The sequence below is a fragment of the Varanus komodoensis genome, unplaced genomic scaffold (genome assembly GCF_004798865.1).
Source record: "Varanus komodoensis strain SLA01 unplaced genomic scaffold, ASM479886v1 scaffold42, whole genome shotgun sequence".
In the NCBI taxonomy this organism is placed as follows: Eukaryota; Metazoa; Chordata; class Lepidosauria; order Squamata; family Varanidae; genus Varanus; species Varanus komodoensis.
Genome location: NW_025335972.1, coordinates 4,516,351 through 4,528,969, shown reverse-complemented (window position 1 = coordinate 4,528,969; position 12,619 = coordinate 4,516,351). Strand labels below are relative to the sequence as shown.

The 12,619-nt window shown below is 44.5% G+C and overlaps 1 protein-coding gene across 1 annotated transcript in view; it reads right to left on the bottom strand.

The window, feature by feature from the left end:
* Positions 1-12,619, bottom strand: part of LOC123030054 (A.superbus venom factor 1-like) — a 126,948-nt gene that overhangs the window by 70,109 nt on the left and 44,220 nt on the right. Inside the window, exons 17-20 of the mRNA XM_044443616.1 lie at positions 11,612-11,812; positions 9,143-9,248; positions 1,026-1,111; positions 733-872 (exon numbers count right to left, since the gene is read on the bottom strand). Coding sequence (XP_044299551.1) covers positions 733-872; positions 1,026-1,111; positions 9,143-9,248; positions 11,612-11,812 — 533 coding nt within the window. The remainder of the gene's footprint in view (positions 1-732; positions 873-1,025; positions 1,112-9,142; positions 9,249-11,611; positions 11,813-12,619) is intronic.

The following is a 12,619-nucleotide window of genomic DNA, read 5'->3' as shown; positions in this document are numbered from 1 at the left end:
CAGGTTGGTTGCCAGGCAGAGGGCTATTTGCTGGCCAGTTAAGCAGCTTTTACTGGACTACAGGCATAGTGTTACAACAGCGGCACTCCAAGTAAGGGAGGTGGACAGTAATGAAAAATTAGCTCTAGAGAGAAGTGAGTTGGGAAAGGTGAGCTGCCTCTGGGAAGGAACTGAGGGGGAAGCCAAAACAATATTCCTGATCCTAAGAATATCTCCAGTGGGCTGGTGTGGAAGAAATTGGTGGAGAACCAGGACTGACACCTGAGATATCATGGATCTCACCCCCCAGGAACAGATGTGACTGAGATCAGTTCTGGCCTCAGTACCAAAGTGTTGGTAAGTTTGCTTAGCCATCAGAAATGGTTGCACTAAAGAAAGGTTTTTAGAGTGTTTCTTGTGTCTCTTTGATTTTGAGGCATCAGAAGGCTTTGGTTATCTTTGTTAGCTTTTTGGCTGCAGAAAATGCCAGGAAATGTCCAGGCATGGGAGGACTAGTTTGGCCTGTGGTTGGACCCCTAACACTCCTCCTAAAACCAATTCTGAGGACATTATCTGCTATGCTATGAGCATGTCTCTGTGACAGAAGAATGTTGTAGGTTTCTGTGGTGGCTGTGGGGGGGCGGGTTCTGAGGTCAGACGCCCCCCCTTGGTGGTTGGATCCCTCGTTCTCTATCCAAGAATTGTTCTCTATCCTCACTGCTGAACACGTTCCTGTCAAATCCCAAAGCTTACCGTAATATCCCTTGATGCATAGTTGTAGAGAATGGCCCGAATCTCCACTTGTTCATTCCTTACTACTGAGTAAGGCAACCGTAGATCAATGAAGAAGTCCTTCATTACTCTTATCTCATAAGGTTCAGACACACAGATTCCTGTAAAGAGGGTCAGCAGGAAAGGATGACTGTTCAAAATCAAGAGCACTTAAAAGCATTAACTATCAACTTAGGATATTTTTTGAAGGTAGGCAATGGCCCAACATCTTCTTCCCAGCTCTCCTCTCCTGTCTGCTGTCCAGAATTCTTTACCTTTTGTGTCTGACATGCTCACAGCCAACACCTCCCAGGTTGTGATGGAGTCTTTCAAGTAAAAAGTCAGTGTCTTGGATGAGATCCTAGATGCAAAAAAGGAAGATGCTGTGTCATACCTGGATGAGGTCTTATAGGGTACAGTCTAAGATGGAAACTAGATATGGCCATTTAGACATAAGAGAAACCCTGGTGGATCAGGCTGGAACCCTATCCATTCCAGCAGACTGCTTCTACAGTGGCTGCCAGGTATCTATAGGAAGCTTATAGAGAAAGACACGAGTAATAGAGCACTTTCCAGTAGGCATGAGTGAATCACATCCAGTCCATTTCAACTTCGTATTATTTTAGTTTCATCCCATTTAGTAAGGTTGCTTAGCTGTAACTGTTGTTCTTTGAGTGTTCATCTGTGCATTCACACATATGGGTGCTGTGCCTGTGCAGTGCCTCTGCTCTGAAAGATTCTCCCAGCTCAGCCTAGAATTTTAGGCAGGACTTCTGCCATTTTCTCAGCTCATGCAGAGACCAACATTTGGCCTCTGAGCCTGACTGCTCTATAACTATAACTAGAAGGAAGATAGGTTACCACCAACACCAAAGTGGGGCTGGCAGGTGGGTTGTATGAATGCACAGATGAACATTCAAAGAACAACAGTTACAGGTAAGCAGCCTTACTTTCTTCTTCATGGTCTCTATGTATCACACATATGGGTGACTAGCAAGCTTGCTAGAGAAGGAAGTGGGAGGTGTAGTCACTAAAGAATGGAGGACAGGACAGCATGACTGAAGGAGCAGTTCCATCTTGCTTTAAACGTTGAGCCAGTAATGCTTTACAAATGTTGACAGTGTAGATCAAGTAGCTGCTTTACACAGTTCCTGTAGTACCATGTCTGAATGAAGAGCAGCGGAAGTTGATACAGGCCTGGTGAAGTGGGCTTTGGGTTGCTGTGCCAGCTCAAGTGTGCCAACTTGACCCAGGGAGCTAAATGCTGCGAACTGATCAGTTCACCCTTGGAATGGTCAGCATATTTTATGTACAGTCATATCAGCTCCATATGAGATCTGTTAGAAGGCCAGTGTTCTCCATATGCCAAACATATACAATGTTATTTCAACCAGTGAGGATGGAGCTGAGAAAAGAGCTGGAAGGATTATGTCTTGATTTAGGTGGAGGGCTGAGGAGACTTTTGGAAGGAAGGCAGGATCTAGTCTTAAGACTACCTTTTCTTTGTGGAAAGTCAGGTACAGAGGATGCATTCACAGTGCACACAGATTACTTGCTCTCTGATATGATGGCCACCAGGAATGAGACCTTCTTTGAGAGCAGTCATAGATCGATAGTTGCAAGAGGTTCAAATGGGGGTTTTGTCAAAGCTTGTAACACCACTGATAGACTCCAACTGGGGACTATTGTTCTGATGGGAGGGTTTACGTTGTATAGGGTTGAGAGAAATCTGAGAATCCATTGATTGGGCCTCTTAAAGATGAAATGGCAGAGAGATAGCCCTTGATGGAGGAAAGTTTCAAAGGTCTGAGATATAAGGAATGAAGGAAGCCAAATATTCTATTTATTGGCGTCTTCATCGGATCGAAGGCATGTTCCCTTGCATAACTCTTGAGCTTGTTCCACATGATGGAATAGGAGCATCTAGTATTTGGTCATATTGCTGCCTGTAAAATGTGTTGAATTTGTGGGTTTAAGTTGGTCATACAGTGGTACCTCAGCTCACGAACTTAATCCATTCCACAACTCTGGTTGCGACCCGAATTGGTCATGAGCCAAGTCAAATTTCCCCATAAGGTTCAACATAAATAAGGTTAATCCATTCTGTAAAGATATTTTTATCACAAAAATCTGAAACAAAGTAACAAAGAACAACAAAGTACAGTACAGTAACCTAGGTGTGGGGGAGGTTATTGTTTAGAGGGAGAGTCCAAACAATAATTGTGCGATAGCGATTGTGCTCATGCAGGGAAGGCGGGTGCAATTGTGCTCGGGGCAGGGGGGAGACAGGTGGAAACGCAATCACAATCATGCTCATGCAGGGAAGATGGCTGCGATTGTGTTCGTGTGGCAACATGGCCGTGATCGTGGTCATCACCCAATGTGGAGTTCGCGAACTGAGGCAATTTTTTTTCTGAAATTTCTATTTGCGACCTGATTTGGTCATTAACTGAGGTGTTCGTGAACTGAGGTACCACTGTAGTTGCTATCCAGTGATCAACCAAGCCTTCAGGTGAAGTGTCCGGACATCAGGCTGTAGATTGTTGCCATGATTTTGCGTTACCAGGTCTGATATGTTTGGCAGATGCATGAATGTCCAGTATTAATACTTTGACTAGAAACCTTGCCATACTTCATTCGGGGCGGTTGACCAGAGAGATTGCCCCTTTTGCTAGTAAGGTGTTTAACTTCCTCTGTTAGGACTCAAGAGGGAGGAGTTAGGTGGACTGTTCCAAGAGGTGGGTAAGGTCTCAAATTCAATTTTATATCCATGTTGTATTATAGAAAGTGCCCAGTGGTCTGATGTGATGGTTTCCCAGTTGGGGAAATAGTCTTTTAGACAGTCACCAAATGGAGGTTCTGGAGAGAGAGGGGGACTGGTTCATGCTACCCATCAATGTTGCCCTTTTTGGCATCTCTTAAGGGGTTTTTGGAAACACGTGGCACTCACACAACATTGTTGGGCTACAAGTGGTTGCTGGTGTTGTTGGTGCCCAGGAAAATGGTATGGGGGCCTGATGTATAGGGCTGGCATTGCGTGGGTCATGGCCACTTACATGCTCTTGTAAGTTGGAAGGGGCCAAATGCTATACATGTAGCTGTTGCCTTGGCTTTCTGGGCAGTGTTCATCCATTCTGGAATGGAAGAGTCCTTCCCCTTCGAATGGCAGGCTTTCAATTCTGAACCAGGTCTCTTGTGGGAGGTTAGCAGCCAATAGTCATGCATCCCTTCATATTACGACTGTGTTGACAAGGGCCCTTGCGTTACAGTTGATGGGTAGCCTGTTCCAACATTTGCTGTTTAGGCAGCTGGATGGCTTCAAATACAAACATCCTGGTGAGCTCTCATTGTTGGTCAGCTAGAAAAGTTGTCAGAGCCTCAATCTTCAGCCAGTGAAAGACCTGGTACCTCCCCATTGTGGCTTCGTAATTGGAAATGTGGAATGGGGCTGGGTTGGTAGCTGCCAGAGATCTCTCATGGTGCAGGCCAATGTTGGTAGAACAGTATAGCTACTGACAATGTGTCCTCTGTTTGGATTATGTTGTACGCTGGGTCCTCTGCTGGTTTTGTAACCTGTTGGGCCTGGAGACCAAGTGACATTGCCATCTGGAGGATTCACTCCAAGAAATGGCCTAGGTCTTCCCTTGGAGAAGCCTTGGGAAGGGGCCTTGGGAAAAGACAACATTGCCTGTTGAGGTGGAAACCAATTCCTCAGACACTGGGTGTGGATTGGAATCTGAGACATAGTCCATCACATCAGATGAGGTCATGTTAGCAGATGTAGAGGAAGGCCTCTGCCCTGGTCCTGGTTGTGGAGCTGGGACCTGCGAGTGGTGTTGTTCTTGCATGGCCTGGTGTGGGACTGGTTGGTCCACTGTTGGTGGCCATGGATAATGGCAGTGGAACATGTTTGCATGGATAGCCACAGAAGTAGTGTTTGGCATAGTTTGGTGGCAATCCCCAGTACTGATCTATTCCAGAGGTTGGAGTGGTGGGTTCATAACGTTCAACTGAACGGTGAAGAGAAATTGGTGACAGATTGAGCAAGAGATCTAGGTAGGATGGATGAGATGCTGGAGGCACCATTTATGGTTTCATGTCCTGGCATGGTGTATTCAGTGGACAGCAGAGGCAATAGGAGCCCCTGGAGATTGGGATAGTGTATTTCTCCTTTGGAGAAGGTTGGTGCGACTGGGTTGGAGCAGACTTCAATTGGCTCTTCTTGGGCCAGTGTAGTGATGGCCGAAATGCCTGGGCAGGCATGGGCTGATTGTGGGTGCAGCATTGTAGTGGTAGCGGGGGCCACTGGTGGGAAAGGCAAAATGGCACATTCAGCAGCAGTTGGGAGAACGGTGCCTTGATTTATTTGCAGGCTTTTCTTGGCCTGATTTTTAGCCACTTTCAGCTCCTCCACCTTTTATGCTTTCTCTTCTCCTTGTGCTTTCTCTTCTAATGCTTTCTTTTCTCCATTTCTCAAAACGTCAGAAAAGATGGGCTTTTTGAGCTCCAAAGAAGCTGGTTTTGGTGCACCAGGCTACAGGTGTTTATTTGAAGCCTCCTATGAAGTTGATGAGCAGTTTTTTGACTTGCAGGTAATGGCTTGCATAGCAATGAGAGCCCTTGCCCACATTTCCATCTTCAGAGGGCCAGCCCTATTTTTTCGGGCTTGCTCTATAAATGTTTGGCAATGAGGGCACATGTCAGTTGTGTGCTCCTCACCAAGGCAAAACAAACAAAGCAAATGTCCATTGGTGGATGGGATTTTAATGCCACACACCTTTGGAAAGCTGCTTTGAAGGCCATCGAGAGAGAGGGAAAAGAGGAGAGGGGAAAGAGAGAAGAATTCTGAGATAAAAAAGGAGACAATAGAAAGTAAAAAACCCACAAATTTTAAGGGAAAATGTAGGTAAAAGAGGAAAACTGTAAAAGTTTTGAGGGGAAAAGTATAAAAAGAAAAGAACCAAGTTGAGGTAACATTGTGAGGTAAATAAAGAACATTAGGAATCCCAAGGCACTACAAATGGCGGTTGAAAGCAAACTGACAAAATGGCAGGAGCCCACCTATTTATACTGAAGGGGAGTGGGATGGGACTCCCGCCAAAAATTTTAGGCTTAGCTAGGAGAATCTTCCCAAACAGAGGCATTGTGCAGGCACAGCACCCATGTGTGTGATGCACAGAGACCACAAAGAACCGATTCAATTCTGCAGCTGAAAAAAGAACATGCAGAATATGGAACACTCATGTGGAACAGAATCTAGATACTCATCAGGAAGCATGACTGTACATGAGTTATGCTCCCACCAGCCCGATTCAGAACAATGAAGAGATCACATCACTGTGCTTTTGCTTAGGTCTTCTGTCCTGGCTCCTCCACTCTAGTCTGTTCATGACCAAGCATCAGACAAAGTAGCTGCCAGCTCAAAGAAACAAGTAGCATGTGTCTATGACTGGAACACCAAGAGCATGAGTGATGGAGGCAGAGGAAAGGCTTGGTGGAATACAGTAGGACCAGTGGCAAAGGCAAAGTCAGGCACAAGCAAGACTCAGATAGCAACAAAGCATAGCAGGACCAGAGGCAAAATCAAGAGCAAGTAGAAGTCAGACACCAGCAAGGCATGGGCAGAATCAGAAGCAAAGGCAAGGATCAGAGACCTAGCAAAGCTGTGATAAGACCAGAGAAAAGGAAGAGTCTGCAACAAGCAGAAGTCAAGGCATAGGTAAAGATGTTGCAGGATGGAACACAGCCACTAAATCAAGTACACAAAGTAGCCACCAAAACCCCACACTGCTGTGGCAAAACTAAGCTGCCTTTTATAGTACCTTCTCTGGCTTGCAGCTGATTTGAATGATTGCTGTGGCTCTAACCCCTGAAAATACCTACAGACCTGAACAACAAGGTGAACCTGGCTGCCTGCTCTAACAAGCCACCAAAGGAATTGTGCTGCTCTGCCTCCCCACTTCCAAAGGGGGTTCCTTTCATGGCTCTGATTTGTCTGGTTGAGTACAGTGAAAAACAGAAACTTTGGCAGGGCAAGCACATTGTCAACTGACGCCCAGGGTTAATTGTCTAATCCATAGCCCACCCAATCCACCAAATCATATAATTTATCACAAAAATGCTTTGTGTTCAAGATTTGTATTCCTCATGTCCATCTACTAGGACAGGGAGTTGTGCAATCAAAAAGCAGTTGGCATGATATTCCTTCAGTTTTGAAAAATGGAAAATGGGGTGGACCTCTAGGGAAATAGCAGGGTCCAGTTGTAGGTGACAGACTTTATCTGCTGGATGACAAAGAAGGGGCCTTGGAATCAATAATCAAGTCTGGCAGAGGGGCAGTTGGACTGGTAGTGCTCCATAGAGAGCCAAACCTTATCCTGCACCCAAATGTGGTACCCTTCTTGGCATTGTCACTGTGCATATTCTTTTTAGGTAGCCTTGGCAAATTCCAAGTGTCACATGAATTCCGCTTGCATTTTTTGAATGAGTTATGTGGTCATTTGCAGAAAGAACAAGGAAGGAAGGTAGTATACCTGGGCAATCTTGCAGATGGCAACCGTAATATGCATAGAATGGACTGTGGTGTGTAGAGGCATGACTTGCATTGTTATACATAAAGGTAAAAGGTCAGTCTGATCATCTTGATGGTATCTCGGGGAACAACAAATGTACTGTTCTAGCAATTGTTTGATGAGCTCAATCTGACACTTGTTTGGGGATGTCAATAACATCCTTCTTTGGATTCTCAAGTGTTCAAGAAACACTGCCAAGCAGTGAGACATGAATTGGGAGCCCATGATCTAAAATCACCTCTTTGTGTAACCTGTGCAGATGGGGCATTTGTTCCCAAAACAGGTGGGTAGTCTTAGAAACAGTCTCCTTGTTACTTTGTAGACAATCCAGTTCTGGCAGGGAAGCAGATCCCACTGCAGCAGAGGGGAGAATGCCCTCCTTAAACAATCTTTGTTTGAGCAAGTCAAAGTAAGGCAGCCTACCTCTGACAATGTCTCCTATTCCATGTCCAATACTCCTTGGGAGTGTTCAGAAAGGATGGAGGGCATCTCTGAGAGAGAATTACATGCTGCTGCTCCGACATGAACATTAGCTGTATCTAGAGAGGTGTAGCTGGTTTGGTTGGCTCATAGCTTCAGAGATAAACTCTATTGCTCCCAGCCTCCACCTAACTCTGGCCTTTGGGAAAGAGGAAGGCTCAGGGATTACTTGTTCCTCAGTTTTTCCCTCTTCTTAAATTTCTAGTGTTTGCCCCCAGTTGATTCTGTCTTTATACTTTGAGCAAGTTCCAGAAACGGATGAGGAAGAGGAGGGTGACTATGGCTCACTGGGTGAAGGCAAGGGAGGCTCTCCACCTCCTTCTGTCATGGCATCTCTTATGTTGCTATCACAGAGGAACCTCCATATGGGACATCCACCATTGATCCAGCAACTTAATGAGTTTCTCTAGAAAGGCATCAGTGAGCTTCTGTTCTCTGGGTGGGGGCAGATGTATGCTGGTTATATGTCAGCACCCCAGGCAGGACAGTACAGGAGGGAAAAGAGTACTCTGCTCTTGTAGGCCCATTTCCAAAATGGTTGCCTAAGCGACATGGAGAGGTTTACTACATGGGGGCTCTTCTCTCTTGCACATGGTAATGTCCCTGAATCCCTTGCGAGTTGCAGTGGTTTCTCCAGTTTGAACAGGAAGCAGTCACAAGGGACACAGTCCCAATTAGCCTACCTCCTCCTGGGGAGCTGTGGTGGAGGCAAGGAACACCAGCTGCTCAGTTGCATCAGGTTACCACCAAGGTTCTACATTTTTGCCTGTGTAGCTGGGTCATATGGGATGGGGAAGGAATGAGGTTGGAAAATCCTCAGGATAACTTATATCTTATTTATTTTTATTTATTTATTATCCTGGCCTCTTCAGTCTCCTCCCCTCCTGCAGAAACACCCCACCACCACCACCACCACAAGGTCTTGTTCCTCATCATGAGAGGCAACTGGAGTGATCCTTCCTGCACTGGCTGTGAGGGAGTGGGGACGGGGGAGCTCTGATGCCCAGATCTGAGACTGAACCACTGTCTTCAGACTTGGAGCTTGAAATCTGATAATCCCATGGTCCTTCAGTCACTCAGGCAATAGGATTGCTCCCCAAGAGTCTCAGCTTCCCCCAAAGCAAGGATAGATAATCTGATATTCTCCAAATGTCTTGGATTATAACTCTTGGGAAACTTGGGAAGAATAGTCTGGTGAATAGTTTGGTGAGAGGTGTTCTCTGTTTAACCCATCTAACAAACTGCAATTCCAGCGGTTCTTAGGGAGAAAGCATGTTAAGTCAGTTTAAAGCTACGATGTGGGTGCACCCACAGACAATGTAGTTATAGAAGCCACATACCCTTGACTGTTAGGAGGCAGCTTTTCCATTTGCCACAACCAGCTTTCTGGGAACTCAGTCCTGGACATGATGTTTTCTTCTGATAAGAATTCTTCCTCAAAGTCACCTGGGAAATCAAGAGGTAAACCTTCTCACTATGATGTGTCTCTATGAGATGGGGAAAACTGACCCAAAGCTTGACCTCTGTGATCACCCTCTTTAAGGGGCCTGGCATGAAAACCACATTAAGCCACCATCTCTCCATAATTGGCTGGCTAGTACCTGTTCTGATGCTGAACTGCCCCTCAGAATCTATTTACCTCTAGTTGAGCTTATTCTCTTGATAGGGCCACTGCCTCCCATTGGGTTTCTGGGAAAGTACACATATGTTGAAGTTCCTAGGATATAATATTATGCATGTTTAGGAAGCAAAGTTCTTCAACTACCAGCATGCTTTATGGCTGGCTGGAGCATACTGGCAGTTGTAGGTTTTTTCTCTGTGTAAACACGCATAGGATTGTGCCCTTAAAATTCTTTTGCCAGGTAAAGCTACACATGGTTATTCTTTCTCCAGTCTTATCTAATGGGTGGCAATAGGTATTCTCTGCTTATGTGCTTTGTATCTGCAGAAAAGCTAACTGGGCAGTCATTCTTCTCAGCCAGAGGCAATAAATGGGAAATTACAGCTACTATAAATGGGATATTTGGAACTAATAGCGTCTCTCCAAATAATTTCCAGTCACTGGGTGGGAGCCCTAAGTGGGAGGATGAATTATATTAAGTCACCCTAGGCTAGTAAGTTATGTATTTTGTTTCTGTACCTGTTTCTATTTTCATCTCTTATCATATGTCTGTATTCGGAGCTTGGGAAATGATTTGGACCAAACTCAAAGGAGTGAGTTATGTTTTCTCTTCTCCTCATGTGGCCTTATTTACCAAAGCTACCAAAAGTGCTAAGGAAGCAGGGGGACTCCATCTCCTCCCAGGGCATAATAAACAGAAAAGCATCACACCTGGGTAATTTCTGCATTAGTCAACATGAAAGGACCCTAATGAAAAGCCTGATTTTGTCACGTTACATTTTCTCAAAGGGGAAAATTGAGATTAATCTCACCTCTCCACAGTGCACATTCTCTGGCATGTGTTAGATTGGGTTGGGGAATGTTTTGCAGCCTGAGGGCTACATTTCCTTTCCAGGAACCTTTTGGGGACTACATTCCACACAATTCTGTGAATGCTCGGTTTCTGTGGCTTCTAACAGATGGGTGCAAAAATTATCTTTCTCAAATTTGTTCTGATAGTAACAAGAGAGTTAGTAATTGTCTTATGCCGTGCCATCTAAAAGTTGAAAGCCAGGGCCATTGTATCAGATTAACTTCCTAAAACTCCAGTTTATGGCATAGTTTCTGATACCATAGTGCAATGCAGATGGTGGATGTAGTTATCAATCCTAATTCCTGTGCCACAGCCACTTTTCCTTCACTTTCTTGACTAAAACAAACAGATTCTTGTGGGCTAAGAAGTATATTAAGTGATAAGATTTTGTAAATTGTAGTCCACTTCTGAAAAAGGTGACTGTAGTAGTCCATTAATGATTATATCATAAACATTTTAGCCTTTAAGGAGAAACAAGACCCTTGACTGTTTTTGCTGCAATGGAGGAACACAGCTACCAATATCAAAACTGTTTCTTGTCAAAATAACTAATTAGATGTCTATATAAAATACTAGAAGAAAAAATTCACTAAACACAAAACTTTGGTCGTATAGAAATGGGAAGTCCAGAAAAAGAGATTATCCATCTATCCTGACCTTTGCCCCAGGAGATATTCCTTAAAATGAGCCTTTGTCAAATTCTGAGCCTTTGACTTCCACCTTTACTCAGCTGGGAGCCACCTCCCAGAACACCCCTCCCCCTACCTCCGAAAATTCAGTTTTCCAGTGAAGCTTGAAGCTTTTGGCTTAACCTGGTAGACCCTCCCTTTGTCCCACTTACAAGGTCTGTGGAATCCTCCTCCTCCTCCTCCACTTATTCCCAGTAGACTCACCAATGTGATGCCTCTGGCAACTGTTGCAAAAGGGCCACTTGTTGTCATCCTAACTCAGCTTCCAGAAGTGTTCCCATAGCATCCCTGAGATACTAGTGCCACGACCAAGGTGGAAGAGGAGGAAACAGGTGCTGCAGGATCCCCACTGTGGCCAGCCATCTGTTGGGCCCATCATAGGCCCCAGAGTAAACAAATCACACTATGCGGCTTTCTTGGTTTTGCCATGCAGACTTTAGCCATTGTCTTCCCCCTGTCATAATTAAGACTGTCATCTTCTTGGAGCATTGACCAGTCCAATTAGTTCTATGTGTGGTGTTTCCAAGGGCTGGAGCATTTGCTGGTGTAGGGGATAGGCTAGTCAAGTCTTCCATCTGCTTCCAGTATTTCCCTCTCCTCAGTTTTGCTCCTTTGAGCAATCTGTAACAAAACCACCCCTACTTACTTCGTGCCAGTATGAGATGTTCTTCCCGTTGCTTTTCATCCCGGATGCTTTTGATAAAGAGGCAGCATTCCAAGAACGCGTTCTTGCAAGCAGTATCCTCAAGGATATACTCTTGACGCTTTTCACAGCTGTACCCCATGGGGTTATCATACATCCCATCTTCACAGCACTTCCGTAGGACCCGATCCTCATACTGGGCCACTGAAGCATACAAAAGTCATGAGATATCTGATAAGGACTTTTCCTCTCCCCATTTTCACCCTTCCTCCCACTCATGACAGAAAAAAAGCAGCCACTTGGATAAGTCCTGTCAGTGAACTAGTGTAGGATCCTATCTTTCTTACTTTGACTTTTAATCCTTTTATACATTATTTTAAGAGATTACTTTTGTTGTATTATATTTTGTACCAGTTTTTTAAATTGCTAGATGCTTTGGAAACCCTGGGAAGTTATGGATCTGGGAATCTGAAAACAAAACAAAAACAAAACCCCAGTTTAGAGCACTTGCCCAAATAACTCCACAGGAAAAATTTTGACCAGCAGGATCTGCTGCAGGTGTCAGATAGCAGTCTTTTATAATTAGAAAATGCAAACAGAAGTCTTTCAGAGTTGTACTCCTTCAAGTGACAAAATGTCAACTATTTCTGCTCCTGCTTCATCTGAAGTTTTGCTTTGTGATTTGACATTATATTTTCTTGTTACACTTTAGTTTAGTGGAATTGAAAAATAAGGGGTCCTATGTAAAAATAAATGAATAAATAATGCTTCCAAGCATCTCCCACCTGGGATCTTTAAACTGGGCTGAACCTGAGTCCTTCTGCTGACAAATATCTGCTCTACCAATAAACAATAAGCCAATTCCAACAATTTCTAAAGGAAATGTTTGCCCTTTCCTACTTTGCCTAGTGGTGGATGGATAAAAGGTCTTTTTTCTCTCCCTTTTTATTCTGGAAAGATTATTTTCTTTGAGAGGAGGAACTAGTAGCTCTTGTACAAAAGAGGGAAATC